The following is a 19,598-nucleotide window of genomic DNA, read 5'->3' as shown; positions in this document are numbered from 1 at the left end:
AACCTACTTTGATAAACAAAGAAAGAAAAAAATAGTACATCCCTCCAAAATGCTGCGGGATTATCTCCAGGAACTGAAAATCTTAGTTCTTTTTTAGGCATTCTACAGTTTTCCAGTTGTCCCTCTGGTGCCTGTATTAGTTTCAAAATCAGAAGAACAGCTTTTGGAAGGAGAGAGCCACCTTGAGTGTAATCCCGTGGTCACAGGGGCCTCCACCTTGGGCAGAGGCCTGCTGGAGACAGTGGGCAGGCGGGCAGGAAGGCAGGGATCCAAGCTGGCCACCTCGGCTCCCTCTCTGAGGGAGCCTGGAGCCGGTGGCCTCCATGCTGGCCCTTCTTTCCTCGCCCACTGGGCCAGCCTGGCCACCTCTCTCTGTCCGTAGGCCCCGCAGGCTGGAGCCCGTGTGCTCGGGGCTGCAGGACCAGATCCTCCGCTGCTACCGCGACCACCTGCAGGAGGTGCTGCTGTGCTCGGACCTGGTCAAGGCTTACCAACACTGTGTGAGCGCTGCCCACAAGGTAAGGTCAACATTCTGACCTCCCCCTGCCTTGTGCTCCGGGACCTCGAGTGGGAAGGGGTGCTTGCCCCCAGGCTGGGTCACATCAGGCCCTGGCATCTGTCTGTCTGGGCAGCCTCCTAGTTAAGGGCATGTGTAGGCCACCTGGCCCTTAGCTCTGGGCAGTGGGGGGAGGCCCATGTGCAGGGCAGGAGTCACGCAAGGGGCAGAGGACAGCTCACTGCCCACCCTCTCCTGTGCTGACGCAAAGGGGTCCAGCTTGTGTGAGTGTGGGAGCATGTCACGCGGTCCCAGGTCCTGCACAATCCTCAGCCTTCCTGTCATGGAGCAGGAGGCAAGCTCAGAGGTGTGGCGCCAGGTAGCCCTTGGCCTGGTGTGGTGGAGTCTCTGCTGCACAGCCCAGCCTCACCAGAGCCATCTATACTTCTCTGACCCTCAGGCTGGGGCTCTGCCCGTGCACACGCCCAGGGCACTAGGTGGGCCTGGAGCCTGGTTGGGAGGCCAGGGTTCCTCTGGTCCTGGAACATGCATGGAAAGCTGTGCTGGAAAGGCATTGCCACTGTCCCTGTAGTGCTTTGGCCCATGGAACGTGGACAACCCTCCCCAGCTTCTTCCCACCTACAAGGGCTTTGTGAGGGCACAGAAATCCTTTCCCTGCCAGGAACGGGCAGAGGGCAGCGCCAAGCCCCTGCCCGCCACACACTTAACTTGAAAGGAAGGACCTGGGGCTCAGTACTACAGCTCCTCAGCTTCCCTCAGAGCCCCCCCACCAGCCCCTCCTGGTCCCTCTGTCTCTTGGTCCAGGCCCCTGCCCCCTGCAAAGTCTGACTTTAGCAAACAAAGTCACCAATATGTCTTCACTGCACGAGGCAAGAGCAGGATTAGAGGAGGCAGGGGGCATGTCACTCCAGTGTCCACAGCTCCAGCACGTCTGCCCAGGTGCCCTGCACCCCTGTGCTGCAGACAGAGTTCCCTCTGGGAGGGCCTCACCTCCCAGACACATATGCAGTCACCCGAGGTGCAGCCAGTGCTGACGAGGCTCCCACAGCTTCTGCCAGCCTTACCACAGGAGGCTCCAGCCTTAGGGGTCCCTAAAAGTCATTTGCTCCTGAACGGCCAGGGAGTGGCCCGAGTGGGAGGTACCTCCTGGGGCTGCTGGGCCAACTCCAACCCCGTGTGGCACCCTCCAGGCCCAGGGACACGCTGCCGTGGGGCATGGGGATGGCGCCCCATAGCAGTCCTGCCTGCCTGCAAGGGCTCTCTAGCGCTTTGGCTGGGAAGGCTGAGGAAGCCAGGAGAGCAGGGCCAGGACAAAGGTGGAAGCAGGTTGCGGCCCGCACAGGCACTAGGCTCAGAGGTGAAGGGACCCAGTCGCAGCCTCAGTCCCACCGGGGAGGACCATGTCCATTAAATGGTGGTGCCCACAGGGCAGCCAGGAGCGCAGCCCTCGTGGGGCAGAGCTGGGGGTGTATGGAAGAGGCCCCATGCTGAACCCTGTCCTCCTTTGTAGGGTTGATGAGCAGCCTCCCTCCCGGCCTGGTGGTGACTTGGAGCCCTGAAGAGAGGCCAGTGTGGGACCACAGTCCACAGACCCTCCTACCCCTCACTGCAGCATGTCCTACTGGGCACCTCCGATGTCCCTGTGCTTGAGAAATAGCGTGTGCGTGTGTGCCTGTCCACAGACAAATAAAGCAGACGTCTCTGAGTCTAGTCACCCTCTGGGCTGCTGGCTGGTCACTGCTGCCTTCTCTGTGCATAGCCCCAAGCTGGCCCCGCCATCAGGCTGTTGGTCTAAGGGGCACCCACTGCAGAGGAGGCTCTGCAGGCCCCTAACTGCCTCTATAGCAGAAACTTCCTGATGGGCTGAGCTCTGTGTCCAAAGCCAGGGGATGGTGCTGGGAAAGCCAGGGTCTGGGAACCCAGACGGGGGCTGGGGTTGGGGCACAGGCCATGCATAGCTGGGCATTGCCAAGAGAAAATGGGCCAGCAGGGCAGGGTGCTGGGGGGTCTCCAGCTGGGGCGGGGGGTCCTCTGAGTGATGTCACCCTGGCCTTGGGGGAGATGGTCTCAACTAGGGCCAGAGGGGAGCATTGCAGACCTACGATCATGATGGACCCTCAAGGAGCTGGGGCAGGTCAGGGGACAGAGCTGGCCAAGCCTTAGGCTGGAATTGGCAGGGCCAAGATTTGAGTGGGTGAGGGGAGTGTGGGGGAACTTTCAGATGTTTGGCTTGAGTGCCTGTGGTTCCATAGACCGAGCAAGGGATATGGGTCAAGAAGGGCAGGTGACAGATGGGCTGGGATGAACTATGCCCACCTACAAGTCCTTGACCCTCAGCAGGATCCCCCGCTGAGGCACCCTGACCACCCCGGCTACACCCACCAGCCCAGTGCCACATGCAGCTTGTGATCCACTGGCCACTTGGTCACTTGGCTGGTGACCTTACATTTTCTGCTGAAGTTTCTGGAGAGCTCTGTGCCCTCTTGGGCTCAGATCATACCACTTGACTCAGGCTTTGCAGCCCAAGCTCCACTCATCGCCCAGTCCTCTCACGTGGAGCTCAGGTGGGGCCGAGTCTCGGCAGCACCTAGGTGCCTGGGTAGGTGGCGTCTTAGCTGTATCTGCTGGCTGTATGTTGGCCAAGGAGATTCCCCACCCAGAGGTCCTGGTCATCGTCCAGCTTCCAGAGCACACCAGGAGATGGTCAGAAACACACTGCAGTCAGGTGGGTGATGGGTTGCACGAGTGTATCCCCAGCTAGGGGATGGCCCTCTGTGAGGTCAGCCGGGGGAGGGGGGTGTCACAGGTCACTGGCTTTTTGACCCTAAGTGACTTCAGAACCGTCATTCAGCCAGAAACTGCTCAGGCCCCTCTGAGACGCCCTCAGCAGCCTGTGGCGCCAGGGCCTTGTCTACCTTCTGAGTCCTGTCCTGGGCCGTGGTGTACAGCTCGCAGGGCACTGGCCACGCCCACCACCTGCCAGCTTCTTACACCGTCCCAGTGATGGGGTCCAAGGCTCTCAGGATTGTCCCTCTGGGGGGGCCATTTTATGGGTGCCCACGGGCAGTGTGGCGGGGTCCAGGGTGGCCTCCAATGGAGCCCCGGGCAGCGTTCCCTGCTTCCCATCTATGGAAGGGAGACAGTCACATGTGGGGCGGGGGGTGTATGTCCAGGTGAGTGCTCAGCAAGTGTGACAGCAGGGCATCCAGCTGGGCTGCATCCAGTTACCACCCAGTGGTGGGGGTGGTCCGAAGGCTGGGCTCCCCTCCCCACACCTGGAGCAGCCCAGCTTGGCCCTCACCCTCTGCTCTCTCCCCTTACGAGCACAGTCAGTCCCTGACGAATGTCCTGCAGGCTCATGTCTCCCTAATCCTGCACTTATCTCCACATCCTAGAACTTGGGTCAGTGCCCCAATCCTGTGTCCCAGCAAGAAAGCTGACCTTGATGTCGGTTGTGGCCAGGCCCTCGGGAGGCTTGTGTGGGGCTGGAGGGCTGAGCCAGACCTGGCTTACCATAGTGTCTGTAATAGCTGCAACACTGGAAACAACCCAAATGCCCAACAGCGGGGATGCGCTCCGTCCATCAACAGCCACCGACACACGATTCAGCGTGGAGCTCGTGAATCCATTTAGGAAATAAGTTGTGTTAGCTGCCTGAGCCATTCTCTTTACATGAGAAAAACAAAAAGCACAAGGCCAGCATGGTGCACACCAGAACGCTTCAGTGCTTTTCTCTGGGAGATAGGATTATGGTGTGTTTTGTTTTGGGTTTTTATAATTACCTGTGTTTTCTATTATTAAACTGACCAGAACATTTTTTTTTACAGCCCCCGGCTTGAAGCTCCCAATGCACATGGCAATGCATACGCTGCCTCTGCTGCCAGGCTGGGGTCTGCGGCGCTGGCCTCTCTTCCAGCTGGCTCCCAGGCCCGGCAGTGACCCCTTAGAAGAGTCTGGCTCTCGTTGGATGGGGAGCTGCCTGCCTGCTAAGGGGCAACAGGGCATGAAGCCTGAGGAGGAGACGTTGGGGGACTGTAGCAGGAGGGTCTCTAAGTACTCAAATTTTACAACAAACAGTGGCAGCAAATTCCACACATGTAGTCAAGGCTCTGGGACTGGCAATGCATCACTGAGCAAGTGGGAAACCAGCCATATAGAGGGTTACACAAGGGGAGAAATGTGGGCCAGGGGACCAGGAGTGGGGGCCTCACTGCCTGTGAGGCAGCACACAACTGCACCTGCTGCCTGGCTTCCCACCCCCAGACCAGGAGCTGCCTCGTATCCCTGGCCCAGGAAGCAGCATGGCCAGGTCCAGGTCTCTCTTAAGGGAGACAATTTCACTTCATACATGGTAACCTGCCTCATTAAGTGTAATGGACTGGTTATTCCCTTTAAATAAACATCAACTAATTATGAAAAACATATTTTCTGAGGTTTGGCTATGGAATGGATATTCAGCCTCAAAACACACTTGACAATGAGGTGGGATATAGACCACAGCAGGGAGGGCTCCCCACCCCCACTCTCTTCCTCCCTGGGGCTCAGTGAGCTCCCAGAATGTCAGGACCCTGCAGCACAAGTGACAGTCCCTGCTCAAATTTACAACTGAGAAGAGCTCTGGCTCGCGTAAGAGAAAAGTGCAGAATGGAGCTTCAGGCATGGCTGGATCAAGGAGCTTAGGCATGGTGATTGGGACTTGGCTGCTCTCCTTCCCTCTCAGCCCTGCTCTCTGAGGGGGTTATGGGCAGACAATAAACTGCTCCAGAGCTGGCAGAAAAATGTCAGGAACCTCTTAGGGGAGGCCAGTCAACATGAAAAAAATGCTCCATATCCTTGTGACTCATCAAGGAACTGCAAGTAAAGCCACAGAGAAATTCCCCTCCAATGGCCAGGGTTATGTAGACAGATGGCGCAGGTGTGGGCACCTGTCCAAGTCGACACTTGACACCTGACTCCGTGCTGATCGGCAGGTCTCCTGCTGGGTCGACACCACAAAGATGCCCATGGGCCCAGGTGGGCCCAAGGGGACGTTTGTACAGCTGCACTCCTACCAGCCATGGTATTGAAACCACCCAGATGTCCCCAGATGATGCAAAGGTATCTTGTTTATCCTCACTGAGTGAGCACTGCTTGACAATGGAAAAGTACAAACTGGAGCTCTCAGAACTTCCCAGACACTCCCTAGGCACCTTGGGTGAGAGAAGCCCGGTGGAGAGACTTCACATTTCCTAACAAGTTACCGCCAACCTGGAAGCTCGAAGCCATGGCTCCGTGTCCAGGAGCCCGGGCACAGCCCAGCTGGTCCACTGCTTATGGACCCTAAGTCTGCCATCAGGGTTGGCCAGGCTGAGCTCCCCTCCCAGGCTTGGGGCTGCGGAACCTGAAGGTCAGACCTCCTTGGGCCTTTCAGAGAAGCAAGTCAGTGAATGTCTTACTGAATTAAGCAAAGCTAGGTTTTCATGAACCTGGTCCTATCCACTGTTTATGTCTCGTGTCTACTGACTGGCTGTTAAATATTTTGAATGTCACCTTTAGTGTTTGTCCCCAAAAAAGCCCTGCCTGCTCTGGTGGGGGTTTCCAGTGACTGGGGCTTGAGTCGGTTAGCATGTTCATGTCCCAGCCCCTCACCAGCCCCTCTCTGCTGCCCCCTCCGCCTCACAGAGCTTGTGTCCAGAATGCGGGTGCTGCTTGGCTGACCACGGTTCTACCTGCCTAGGATACAGGAGAGATGGGCTGGTCTTGTCTGCTCCTTGCATACTCCCTGCCGTAGACTCTTTGACACCCCTACGTGGAAGAGACCCAGGCCCAGAAACGGTAACTTCCAGTCTGAGTTGCAGTGCAGGGCTGCTGCTGCTGCTGACCAGGTGGTGGGCTGGGCGTCAGGCAAGCTTCCCAGCAGAGGCGCCTGGCTGGGGCTGTAGGCAAGGTCAGCAGAGTGACCTCATGGGGACGGGAGCAACATCATATGCAGAGCTCATGGTAGATGAGGGAAATCACAGATTCCCTATGACTAAGCTGGGGTAGGGGGCCAGCAGGCTCAGCCTGTTCCCTGGGGGCCCTTCTCTGTGCCACAGTTCCTCTCCATGAGAGGGGAAGGCCACAGCCCCCACCCCGTGGGTGGGGTTGGGTTGGGGTTGAGCAAGGCAGATTGAGAGAGCTCCCGGCCAGGAGGCACCCACATGTTTCTCTGGCCCTCACAGTGACCCTGGGGGCAGCGCCATCTGCCCCTCGACCCAGAAAAGGCTCTGAGTGGAGCCTGGGGAGGGGCTGGGAACCTTGTTTCTGCCTCTGAAGCCTGTGCGCTTCTGGACAAAGACCCCCGCATGAGGCCATCCCCAGGGGAGGGTTTTCCCTGAGAGGGAAAGGGGAAATGTAGATAGCTGAGCGCCTCCCCAGAAATTCCAACTTCCCTCTGTGTCTGTGCCCTCCCTGGCATGTGTCACATCTGCGGAGGAGACACAGGGGCAGCCCCAAGGTCCTGCCTGCCCTGCACCCTCTAATTCCCCCTAGAAACCCTGCGAGGTCCCATGTGCTGCCTTGAAGCTGGTGGAGCCCAGGGAGATTTGCCGGGCAGCACCCATGGCAATCCACACCACAAGCCCGCCGTGTCCTAGTCACCAGAGAGACCCCTGCCTCCCAGGCCCCCCCGGGTGACAGGTAATTAGCAGCTTGGAAACCCCAGGACTGACTCTGCAGGATGGGACTGGCCTGTGGTTTACGTCAGAGTCAGGAGTGTCCCCAAAGAGATGACGGGAGCTCCAGGTCTGGGGAGACTGAGGGGTGGTCAGGAGGGACTCCGGGCATGCCCAGGACCCCCAAGGTGGCCTCTGCTGTCCAACCTGCACAGCCGCAGAGCCATGGAGCCCAGCCCTGTCCCCAGAGAGAGTGCCGGCAGTGCAGCCAGGCCTGGGGGAGAGCAGCAGCAGCTCTTCTTAACCTTCCTGTTGTGAAGCAATTGCCATCCATAATGACAGCAGCCTCACAGAAGCTGTGAGGGTTGCACGAAGAGGTGCCCTCTCCCAGGCTCCCCAGGGGTCACACCCAGGTGCACAGAAGTGAGGATGCCGGCATCAATGTGAGGTGTGTGTTCCGTTCTGTCCCTTACCATGAATGGGCAGCTGTCACAGTCACCGCAATGGAGACACAGAATCGTGCCTTCCCCCCCCCCCCCCGGAACTACATTTGTTCCTGAACCCTGAGACGTTGTTCTGTGGGTGATGGGGATGCCTCTGGATTGAGTGTCCTTGGGTCCTTGACCATGCAGGGCTGTCCTTGGCTTTGGCGCTGTGTCCCCATGTGGCTGTCCCAGGTCCCCATCACCTTGCTGAGGCCCCAGGCGGCTGTGAGGCACTTGGGAGCTTTGTGAGGTCCCCATGCTCCGTCCACTGTGGCCCCAGGGCCCTCTGCCCCGGCTTTCTTCTGGGGGCAAGACTCCCGCTCGCCATTCTTCCTGGGTCCTCCTGGGTCCTGCTGACAAAATCTCTTGCTTCTCCTTTCCGGAGAACATCTTGCCTCCCCTGTCCCTCGCTCCTTGGTATTTTCACAAAGTTGAAGAATTCGTGGTTGGTGGTTTTGGTTCGGCCTCCGTGGTTTCCATCCACAGGTTCCCGTGGTTCACGCTGTGCCCATGAAGCCTGGGAACTGTCTCTCTGCTTCTGCTTCCAAGGGGTCCAACTTGGGTTTTCAGGCGTTGGAGGAGCTGGGTCTGGGCCTCGGTTTCTTTGAGTTTATGCCTCTGGGGCTGACTCCATTCCTTGAGTCTGTGGGTTTCTGTCTTGTGCACCATTTGGGAATTCCTTTGCCCTTATGCCTCTGACCCCTCTCCAGTCCTGCCCCTGGCCTCTCCTCCCAGGGGGCACCTGCGAGGACACAGACCTCTGGTTCCCTGTCCCCGGGCTCCCCAAGATGTGGCTTTTCCCCCTCTTTTCGCTATCAGGTTAGGTCATTCCTGCTGCTCTGCCTTCAAGTTCACACCTCTTTCTCTTTGCTCTGCTGTGGAGCCATCTTTGGAGCTTTTTGTAATGATTATTGTATTTTAAAAAAAAATTCTAAGGTATTCATTTTGTTCTTTAAACTCAATATCCTTGCCAAGATGTTCTGTATTTTCATTTGTTCCAAGCGTGTTCCTGACTACTGGTAGGAGCATCTTCTATGTCCTTGTCAGCTGATTCCAACATCTGTGTCACCTGCGTGTTGGTGTCTGCTGGCCCTGTGCTCCCAGATGGGGTGGGGAGCTCCCTGCTGCCTATTCTGATGGTGGCTCTGGATGGGGTCCTGCATGTTTGGGGCTGGGTCTGAGATCCTCGGCTGCAGCTCAACCTGGAGTTTGCAGCTGGCCTCCTTTGACCCCGCATGGGTGGACAAACAGGGGGCTGCCTGTTACTTTTGGGTGGGGGTTGAGCTTCCGGCTTCAGCCCAGGTAGTTTAGCACAGTGAGAAGGTCTAGGCAGCTTTCCAGAACCTACGTGTCCATTCCTAGGGCTGCAGGGTATACAGGCCAGGGGGCCCCACAGAGTGGGGTGCTCTCCCAGAGGTCACAGCCCTGCAATGGGCTCCCATTCTTAGGGACCTCATCTGTGACCTGACTGTGGGAGCCAGGTGGAGCCATAGGTGCCACGTGCAAACTTGCTGGCCAGACTCTGCTCGAAGGTATATCTTGTTCTCTCAACTCCCACCTGAGAGCACATCCATGGTCTTCACAGGCAGGTGCCCTGCAGCTCACAGCTGGGCCCTGGCTCCAGCCTGGCTCCAGCCTGGCTCAAAGTTTATATCCGTGCCCCACCTGGCCCCTGAAGTCACCTGAGTTGGCAGCTCTAGGACAAGGTGAGGCTGAGCCCTCCAGGGCAAGTGTGTGTGGAACAGGGTGGGGGTTGGGGGGCAAGGGCTTTGCTTCTGTATCATCTACAAAACACAGTGCAGATTGTGACCTGGCTGTGTCCCCAGGGTTGGGGACTCTGAACCCAGAGTGGTCACCACTGGCATAGAGTCAGATGGGAAGCCCAAAGAGGGCTCGAGGATGGGGAGGGAGCAGAAGCCAAGGAGGCTTCCTGGAGGAGGAGATGGGAGCTTGGGCTTTGCGAGATAAAAGGTGGCAGTGGCACTCCTGGTCAAGGGCATGGAGTGGGGATAGCCTGAGGTGTGGAAGCATCTTTGGAGCAAGAACACTGGTCACCTGAGTGAGAAGGTAGGTGGGGACCAGCTGGCACCATGGGGTCCTGGGCACCCTGCCTGCCTGGCTTTGGGCCTTCTTGAAAACACCTGCACTTGTATTTTTTCTTGGGGACCCATTCCCCGAAGCTACCCCCTGGCTCTGGAGAGCTCCCTGTCCCAGCCTGCCCACAGTCAAGTTCCAGTGCTTGGCCCGTGATCCAGTCCATTTTGTGAGCATTCTGGGAGTTTTCCTGGACTTGTTGGGCAAGAAGCACCTGGAGCTGCCGAGGCCACGAGGCACAGAGGCCAATGTGGCCATGAACTGAGCTCGGGCCAGCAGAGCCACAGGTGAGGAGAGAGGGACATGCTCCCCTGCTGCTTCCCTGCTGGCCTGGGGCTTGGATCCAGTGAGGCTCCGCCTACAACCACAGGGCCCACCTGGTGGGGTGGGTTGGGGTGGGCCTCCCTCCAGAGTGCCCGCACCTGTGCTGAGCTCCATGCCCGCTTTGGGGGACCAAGCCCAAGGCCTGAGTGTGGGAACCACTCTGTGCACAGCCCTCCATCGGCATCACCACCTCACTGATCCTCTTTCCACCAGCGGCCAGACAGTCTTCCCAGAATGCAGTGGGGACAGCCTTGCTCGCAGGTCAAGGCTGGCAGCACCAAACCCCACAGGGCAATGAGTGCAATGAGCCAGGACATGGATGCTCAGGGCTGGCTGCCCAGGGAAGGGCCCAGTGGCTGTCCTCCCTCCTCTCTCAGACCCTTACTGCATGGCAGGGAGAGCTGACCAGGAGCCAGTGACCAGGGAGGCCTGCACATCCTGAAGCAGGTGGTGAAGGGAGTGGGGGTGAAGGAGAGGCAGGAGGCAGGGCCACCCCAGCTTTGAGCCCAGGGGTGGGGATCAATGGCCACCCCCAGGGGGCTGGGGTGCCTGCCCTCTGCTCCCCCAAGCCCTCTCCTCGCCCATCAGTGGTGAGGTTTTGCCCCTGGTGGGAGAGGTGCCTGAGTCCACTTCTACACAAAGCCGAGTCACAGACATGCAGAAGCGAGGCAGGAACACTGGAGGTTTGGACAGGCCCTCCTTCCCCAAAACCCCCTGTTAGGTCTATTCTGTTTCTAGGAATTGTTCCCACTGCCCTGTACCCTGAGCTGCAAGGGCAACAGAAGTGAAACCCACACAGGAAACCCAAGGAGGAAGAGCCCAGCGGCCGGTGACTCACTTCCCTCCATGTGAGGTGGGATGCAGAGCCCTTGAGCCACAGTGCCTGTGAACCCCGGCTCTGCACCCCCTCCCACCTGCATCCATCCAGATCCCCCAGCTCTGGACCCCCTCCCCACCTGCACCTGGCCAGCCTCCCTGGGGTACAAGGACTCACTGCAGGGCTCTTCAGAGCAACAATAATTTGCCATTTTTTGCTCCAACCAACTGCATGTTGGGGTCTCCGCCCTGTGTCCCTCCCTGTTGGATTGTGGCCTTTCCTTGATTCTTGGGAATTTCTTCTATGTCTTTTGTCAAGTGTATGTGTTGCAAATGTCTTTTCCTAAATTTTGGGTTATTTTGATACTTCCTCTTGTAACATATTTTATTGGAGTTAGTTGATTTGCAATGTTGTATTAGTTTCAGGTGTATCTTCTTGTAACATTTAATGAACAAAAATAACCAATCTGAAGGTAATCAAATGGCCCATGTTCTCCATTCTTTACTTTTGATGCCTAGTTGGAGAACTCCTTTCCTGGCCACGTTCACAGTCTGCTCTGCCGTCTTCCAAAAGCCTGCTAGCCTTTATCCCTCATTCGGGCCTGCCGCACCTGGAGTTGATGTCCTCCTGTGTGGTGCTGAGCATTACCTGAGTAGACTTCCTTCCTGGAGTGGATGGAAGGTCATGGGAGCAGGAGCGAGGGATGTAGTGGGGTGGAGGGAAGTGATGTGATCGGGAATAAATTTTCAGAGAGAATCCACAGGGCCGGGGGAGGTGGGGGCTTCTGGTTGGGCAGCTTCAGGACAGGAGGGTGCCAAGTTGGCCCAGAGCCTAGGGAGATGGGGGCCTGCACCTCAAAGCAGAGGCCCCGGCTCCTGGGGAGTGTTGAGCAGTGTGAGAAGGATCTTGAGTGGTTCCTTCCTTGGTGGCCTCGCCAAGGACAGGTGGGGACAGGACTGGAGAATGTAGAGAGCAGGGATTGGCATTTTCTCAGGCCGGCTATGGTTGTCACAGTCATGCCTCCTCACTGCAGCTCTGCCACAGGATTTCCAATGGCCATCTTTGGGATGGGAAAAAGCGAGGCTCCAAAACAGGTGGGACTTGCCGTGTTAATCAGTCAGGTGAGTGGGCTCAGGATCCAAGGGGAAGGAAGGGCCCTGAGTGTGTGTGTGTGTGTGTGTTTTGTAGCGAGGGTCAGCTTCCCAGCCCTGCTATCAACCTGCTGGGAACTTGGGTCAGTCACCTCCCCTCCCCCGACTCTTTCTACACATCATCGCTGAGCCAGGTAGGGCCAGGACTACCTTAGTGCGGGTTGAATGAAGTAGTAGAAAGAACTTTTGAAGAAGTTGCTTGCCTTCGTTCTGGGACACGCAAATTGAAGCCACAATGAAAAGCCAGTGCATCCCAGCAGATGGGCAAAGACTCAAAACAGAGTTAGGACTGGGAGAGCGGGGACCCTCCCACACCACAGCTGGTAATGTAAAGCCCGGTGGTCACTGAAGGAGACTGTTGGGCTATGCGCCAAAAATACACGCACACATCCCTGAGCAGCCCAGCGCCTGCACAAGACGACCACTCAGCTCCAGGCGCGGCCCCAAGGGGGGCGGAGTCGGTCAGCAGAAGAGGGTCAGCACACCTGCCAGGGCCAGGGCCGCAGAGCAGAGCGAAAGGCCCGTCTGCCTGTGAGCCACTCGGCCGCTGGGCCCTCACCGCGCAGACCTCCCCACGACCTCAGATGAACACAATGTCCCGACAAACCGGGCACACCGGGAGCGTGGAGAAGTGGTCGGCCCCACAGGAAATGGGGACGATCAGCTCAGACACCAGGACACGGCTGCACAGGGCAGGACAGGGCTACCCCGGGTCTGCCGAGGTCCCTCCCCTGCGGGTCCCCGCCCGGATCGTCGCATATCCCGCGGCCTCCCCACGCCCCAGCTCGTCCTCACGCAAGACCCCAGCCCTTTGGCTGCTTCTGCCACCTCGCCTCCTCTCGGCCCCGCGCGCCCGCGGCTTCTCGGCGCAGCACCTTCCGGCGGCTCTCCCCGGACCTAGTGCTCCCCTCGCCCGCCGGCTCGGCCCCATGACCGCCTGCCCAGTGCGTCCCACGCCCGGCCCTAAGCCCAGCCCTCCGGCCTCTTCCCGGACCCCCTGAGGATCCCTGGCACGGACTGCCGTCCTCGGCCGCAGCCGCATCAGGGGCCGGGCTCCAGGGCAGCTCCTGGTGGCGGCGTCGCCCTTTGAAGCCAGCAGTGGGCCAGGGCGGGCGGCGAGGACTGAGCGCCCCCTGGAGGCAGCTGCCAACTCCGCCCCGCGCGGGCCCCGCCCCCGCGCAGGCCCCGCCCTGCCCCGGCCCGCTCGGGCTACGCATGCGCGCGGCGCTCCGCGGGCGGCGAGAGCGAGGCCGGTCCGCATCCGCGCGGCTGGCGCCCCATTCATGCTGGGCAGCGGCGGCGGCCACGCAGCGGAGCCCGGGCGCGGCGGCCTCGGCCTGGGCGGCCTGCGCGGCTTCGGCGGCCCCGCGGCGGGGCGGGGCGGGCGGCAGCGCGGGCAGTGGGCGGCGATGGCTGGCGGCGGGCGCGCCCCGGGGAAGCCCGTGAGTAGGGGCGCAACTTTCCCCGTGGCGGGGCGGGTGGGGGTCCATTGGGGTCCGGTGGGGGTCTCGCAGGGGTCTGGGCACGGGACAGCCTTGGGCCGAGGTCCAGGCGTGGGACGGCCTCCGCAGGGTTGCGGCCGGGCGGGGGGCGCGCGGGGGGCTGCGGCGCGCGTAGCCGCGCCCCCGCGTGTCCGCGGCCCCGCGTGTCCCTGCGGCTCCGGACCGGTTCACGCGTGTCCGGGCGCGGCCGCAGCTCAGGCGCCGAGCCTGCGCGTCCCCGCCAGGCCAGGATGGGACCCTGCCTGCCGCGCTCCCGGGGCCGCGCCGCCTCCACCGGGCCGGGCGGGGAGAAAGTTCGCGGCGGACCCGCCGGGAGGGCCCTGCGGCCGGGCCAGGCCGGCGGACCACGCCGGATCTCCGGCGCCGGCAGGCCCGCGGGGCCGGAGTGGGCGCCGGTTCGCCCAGGCCCGCAGGCCCGCGTCGGCTGGGAGGGGCGGTGCGCCAGCCGTGAGCAGGGCCTCCTCGCTGCCCCGCGCGGGGCCTCTCCAGGGTCAGCCGCTTCTCGCGGCCACTCCGAGGGCTCCTGCGCGGCCCCGGGCCTGGTGGGCGGTGGGGGTGGCGGCGGCGGGGAGCGATCGAGCGGCCTCAGGGAGGGGAACGTGGCTCCGGGAACCCCCTCCCGCTTTGAGACCCCATGGCAGCTCGGGAAGGGGGCAAGAGGGGCTCCGGTGGCTGCTTAGAGCCTGAAGCTGCCCCTGGCTCATCTGTGGGGTGTTGGGGCCACGCCCCTTGAAAGAAAGGGGTGTGTGTGTTGGGGGACGTGGACCGATCCTCTACCCCTGAGTCTGGGCTCTGGCGGTGCGGCCCTAGGCACTGCTCCACCTCCTTGGAGCCCAGGCCAGTTCTCTGGGTTTGCCGGGGGTGGGGCTGCGCCTTTGCTTCTCTAGCCCGGAGCATGCCCCAGGTCCCTTGGCGCCCTGCTGGTTTGGGGTGTGCTGGAGAGACCAGGTGTTGTGCCAGGCCTCCCGGAGTCTGCCCTGTCCGTGCCAGAGGTGAACGCGGAAATCAGTGATTCCCTTCAGGGCCAGGCAGCAAGTCAGCCTGGGAAGGCCAGGGAAGGGCATTCGGCAGAGGCCTGGTGAGCCCAGGTGACTGAGGTGGGTGCTTGGGGGTGGGGGTGGGGGCTGTGGACAAAGCAAATAGCCCTTTGCTGGCTCCTGGTGGGTGGTGTAGCCCCTCCCCACCTCCAAGGTCCTTGAGTCTAGAGCATCTGGCCTGGAGGAACTGGCCTCAGGGAAGGCCCGGTGCAGGCACTTTTTCTGAGGAGCAGGACTCCATTGCCCCCAGATCCTAGTCCCACATGATGCCTGGAAGGGGAGCAGGTGGTTCCGACCACCTCCTGGGGCCTCTGTTGGGGAAGGAGGGGTGACAGGCACACCTTGGCCCTGATTGCTGACAGGGTACCACTGGGTAGGACAGCTGTGTCCTCCTCTCCCACACCCCAACCTATGCAAGCCCCACAGGATCCAGGGCTGGGGGTGCACAGGCTGGGGGCTGTCTCTCTTTGAAGAGGCCTCTGAGGGCCTTTGTTTCTCAGGGCGAGGGGTGGTGGTGGTGGCTGCTGGGGTGGAGAGGGGAAGAGGGAAGGGGCTGCCACTCTCTACACTCTGCTGGATGGCTGACCCGTCCTGTGCAGAAGTGAAGCCTGCCGTATCCTAGCCCCTCTCCCTGCTCTCCTCTGATGGGGACACCAGTCTGGTTCTGATGGATTGGGCTGGCCCAGCCCACTTCCCATGCCGGTGCTGCAGTCACTCCTGCTCCCCTCTGCATGTCCAACAGCTTCCACCTCTGGCCTCAGCTCTTGCTGCTCTGCACCCCAGATGCCCCTCCCCGTCCTCCTAGAGCAGGTGGATGCCTCCCAGACCAGGCCCGTGCTGTTCCCTCCCAGCCCAGAGCTCGCATCTGTTGGTGCTCCCCTCCCCCAGCCCAGCATGGGCCTCCCCAGCAGAGGCTTTGGAATGAATGCATTTTTTCCCTGGGCAGACCGGAGGCCTGTGGGAGTCCAGGTCTCTGTAGGAGTGTTCATAACTAGCGGGGTGACCTTGGGTCCATCCAAGCCCCGGCCCCGTTCCTCTTCAATGGGGGAAGTCACCCAAAAGTCTTCACTGGTCTCTGTGAGGTGGAGGTCCCAGGACCTAGCCCTGGGCTCTGGTCCCCCTTTCCTGGTACAGCCCCACGCCCCTAGCTGGCCTTTCAGGCAGGGCAGCTCTGTTGGGGGAGGGGGAGTGGGCCCTGGGCCAGGCTGGAGTTTGGATGGGGCTTTTTCAGCTGGGTTCCTCCTGTTTAATAAAAAAAGTAGGGCCCGTAATTTCATTAAGACGTGTATAATTATCCGGAGGAGGGGAGAGCCCAGCCCCTGGTAATTGCAGGCCTGCTTTGAACTGATAAACGGTGAGTGATTCATGCTTTCTTTGGAGTTCTCAGTGCTCAGCCGAGGCCCCACTGCCACCCTGTCCTCTAGCTCCTGCTCTGCCTTGGGATCCTGAGCTGGGGGCAGGGGCTGGGGCTCCTCTGCCTGCTGCCTGGGAGGTCCCAGCAGCCATAGTTTGGGGGGATTCTGGGCGGGGATCCTCAAGGAAGGCAGCCGACAGCCTGCTGGGAGGGTCCTGGGGCAGCAAGCCTGGTTCCCTGGCTGTGGGTTGCTGAGTGTCAGTCTCCCCAGCAGTGCTGTGGGTTTTTAGGGGCGGAGGGTGTGTGGGAAGTGAGGACAGGGTGAAGGAACAGGTCCCGTTCTGCCCAGTACCCAGTTTTTTTGGTCTGTTCATTCATTCACAAGTGCTGGTCCTGGGGCCAGCCTCCAGGATTCAGCTGGAAAGTGTAGAGCTGGGCCCTTACTCTCGCGGAACTCCCTTTCCCGTTCTGGTGGGGAATGTCTGGGAACAATATGTCATGCAACCTTTAGCAAGTGCAGAGCCACCAGTTAACGGGGTGACTGACAGGAGGAGTGACTGCTGCCTTTGGCCAGTGTCAGGAGGCAGCAGAGGCCTCAGGGCAGTGGCCAGGGAGGCCAGAGGGTCCCTGTGCCACAGGGGCACACATGGAGGCCCAGGTGCCTCTCCATCCAGCCCCAGCTTCCCCACCTATAAAATGAAGGGTGTGTGCAGCGCCCCATTTCCATCCAGGGGTGGAGGCTCCCACATCTGGGGATGTGACTAGCCATGGCCCCTGCTGCACTGAGAGGGCATCCCAACCTTCCCCCTTTCTTCGGGGAAAGCAGCTGTGGGCCTTACCTAGCAGACATGGGGAAACCGAGGGTGGGGAAGAGGAGTGACCCTGTTGCAGCCACATGGCTGCAGAGCAGTGGAGCCTATGATTAACCTGGTGTCTGACTGCCAGCTCCTGGGCTATAGGGAGATGAGACTATTTGAGAAGTGGGGCCTGGCAGGATTAGGGGCTGGTGACCTCAGCATGGGGTTGGCTGGGGTAGGGATGGCGTGTGGGAGATGCACCCGGCCTGGTTCCTGGAGAAGTCCTCAGAGGGCTGGGTGGGGGCTGGGCTGAGGTCAGCCAGGGAGTGGCCCCAGGGTTGATACGCATAGCCCGAGAGGTCTGCATTAGGGCTGCCCAAGGCCTGCAGGGGGCAGAAAGTCTGTCACCCTCCAGGAAACTCAGCTGGAAGGTCTTGCTCCCCGGGTGAGGGGAGGCTTTGGGTCAGGAGGTGATGGCTTCCAGGTTTGGTTGTTGGTGGGCCTTCTAATCTAGACCCTGATCCTTGGTCATCCACCTCCCTGCTCTGGGTCCATCTCTCTCCTCCTCTGCCTGGCCATGGTAGCCCAGGCAGCGGTGAAGTGTGTGCAGCCAGGTTGGTGTCCTATACTACCCACTAGGGTCATAAGCTTTGTTTAGCTGTATGTAGGGCTCCCGGCCACAGGGGTGCCTTCTTTGCACTGACTTTTCCTGGCGGATCAGTCATGCCCTCAATGTGGGAAGTTGCGGCAGAGAAGGGGCGCACGTGTGCATGTACCTGTGTCCCCCAATGGGCAAGGGCTGTGTGCACTCATGTGCCTTGTGTCCTGTTCTCCCCGCAGGGCTGAGGCCCCGGCCCCGTGATGTATGTGCCCACAGGACCTGAGCGCCTTGGCCCCGGGACCCAGTCCATCATGCCACTGGCATCTCTGAGCCCTCGGGCACCACTGCCGCTGCTGCTCCTGCTGCTGCTGGGGGGCACACCCCGGGCAGGCGGGGGTCCACAGCCCCCTTTCCGCACCTTCACGGCCAGCGACTGGGCCCTCACCCACCTAGTGGTCCATGAGCAGACGGGTGAGGTGTATGTGGGTGCCGTGAACCGCATCTACAAGCTGTCAGGGAATCTGACGCTGCTGCGTGCGCACGTGACAGGCCCCGTGGAAGACAACGAGAAGTGCTACCCGCCGCCCAGCGTGCAGTCCTGCCCACACGGCCTGGGCAGCACCGACAATGTCAACAAGCTGCTGCTGCTAGATCAGGCTGCCAACCGCCTGCTGGCCTGCGGCAGTGCCTCACAGGGCATCTGCCAGTTCCTGAGGTTGGACGACCTCTTCAAGCTGGGTGAGCCACACCACCGCAAGGAGCACTACCTGTCGGGTGTGCGCGAGCCGGGCAGCATGGCAGGCGTGCTGATCGCCGGGCCGCCAGGCCAGGCGCAGGCCAAGCTCTTCGTGGGCACGCCCATTGATGGCAAGTCTGAGTACTTCCCCACGCTGTCCAGCCGGCGGCTCATGGCCAATGAGGAGGACGCCGAAATGTTCGGCTTCGTGTACCAGGACGAGTTCGTGTCCTCGCAGCTCAAAATCCCCTCAGACACGCTGTCCAAGTTCCCAGCCTTCGACATCTACTACGTGTATAGCTTCCGCAGCGAGCACTTCGTTTACTACCTCACCCTGCAGCTGGACACGCAGCTCACCTCGCCTGACGCTGCCGGCGAGCACTTCTTCACGTCCAAGATCGTGCGGCTGTGCGTGGACGACCCCAAGTTCTACTCCTATGTCGAGTTCCCCATCGGCTGTGAGCAGGCAGGAGTGGAGTACCGCCTGGTGCAGGATGCCTACCTGAGCCGGCCCGGTCGCGCCCTGGCCCGCCAGCTGGGCCTGGCTGAGGATGAGGACGTGCTGTTCACCGTGTTCGCCCAGGGCCAGAAGAACCGTGTGAAGCCGCCCCGGGAGTCAGTCCTGTGCCTCTTCACACTCAGGGCCATCAAGGAGAAGATCAAGGAGCGCATCCAGTCCTGCTACCGTGGGGAGGGCAAGCTCTCGCTGCCCTGGCTGCTCAACAAGGAGCTGGGCTGCATCAACTCGGTGAGTGGCCCCGCCATCCACACATGGGCTGGGTCAGCTTGGTGAGTGGCCCTGCTGTCCACGCATGCTCCTGCCCCTGGGGCAGTGGTCCTATGTTAGCTGCTATTGTTGGCCCATCTCCCAGGCTTGGGGCTGTACCCGAGCTGTCAGCCACAGAGCCTACTCCCAGGCTGTGGCTGTGCTGCTCCCTTCAAAGACAGGGTGATGTGACCGTGTCCATGAGTCCACAAGCCACTGGGGACATTGGACGAAGCACTGACCTGGTGTTGTTCTGGGTGCTTGCTGGCCCGGTCTTGTGTCCATTTCACAGATGAGGTTGCTGAGGGATGGGGTGACTTGCCCAAGGTAGGTGGCCAGCAAGAGGGAAACTAGGGCCAGACCACAGTCAGGTGGACACCAGAGGTCGTCTCTTCTCAGTGATGTTGAGAGGCTCTGCCTACCCTCGCCCTAGGTGCCTGGCCATGCTCCTGCCCACACGTGGGAGCTGGTGACACCAGGCCTGACCTGGGAGCAGCCTGAGTGCACAGAAGCTGCTCTTAAAAGCTGGCAGCCCATTTCTAAGCCCTGATGGGGCCAGCTGCCTTGGGGGAGTTTCTTGCACAACCGCAGGCCATGGGATCCATTGTTCTCTGAGGAAGACCCTGGGCTCAGAGGGGTTGAGGGTCTTGTTCAGGGTCACTGGGTAGGACCTCCAAGCCAGGCCTCAGCCCCTGTACTCCTGCTGCCCTGGCCGTACTGTGGCTCAAGGAAAGCCCAGCTGCCCTCTGGCCTCAGTTTTTCTACCTTTGCCCTGGGAGCGACAC

The 19,598-nt window shown here is 60.5% G+C and overlaps 1 protein-coding gene across 7 annotated transcripts in view; it reads left to right on the top strand.

Annotated features, from left to right (window-relative positions):
• PLXNA1 (plexin A1) overlaps positions 1-19,598 on the top strand; it is a 200,691-nt gene that overhangs the window by 142,958 nt on the left and 38,135 nt on the right. For 2 of the 7 annotated variants that reach the window (XM_021069451.2, XM_021069450.2), the window contains exons 1-2: positions 13,261-13,462; positions 17,551-18,795. In XM_021069451.2, the coding sequence (XP_020925110.2) occupies positions 17,572-18,795 (1,224 nt within the window). In that variant the 5' untranslated portion in view covers positions 13,261-13,462; positions 17,551-17,571. Of the gene's footprint in view, positions 1-13,260; positions 13,467-14,354; positions 14,364-15,741; positions 15,914-17,550; positions 18,796-19,598 lie in introns of those variants that run through there. The other 5 variants (XM_084989667.1, XM_084989663.1, XM_084989666.1 and 2 more) reach the window with 5 other exon arrangements.

The sequence above is a fragment of the Sus scrofa genome, chromosome 13 (assembly GCF_054392235.1).
Source record: "Sus scrofa isolate SSC_HxYL_T2T_F1_AM1 chromosome 13, Sscrofa_HxYL_maternal_Yorkshire_Landrace_v2.0, whole genome shotgun sequence".
In the NCBI taxonomy this organism is placed as follows: Eukaryota; Metazoa; Chordata; class Mammalia; order Artiodactyla; family Suidae; genus Sus; species Sus scrofa.
Note: the sequence above shows the minus strand (reverse complement) of the source record. Positions and strands in the feature narration are given on the sequence as shown.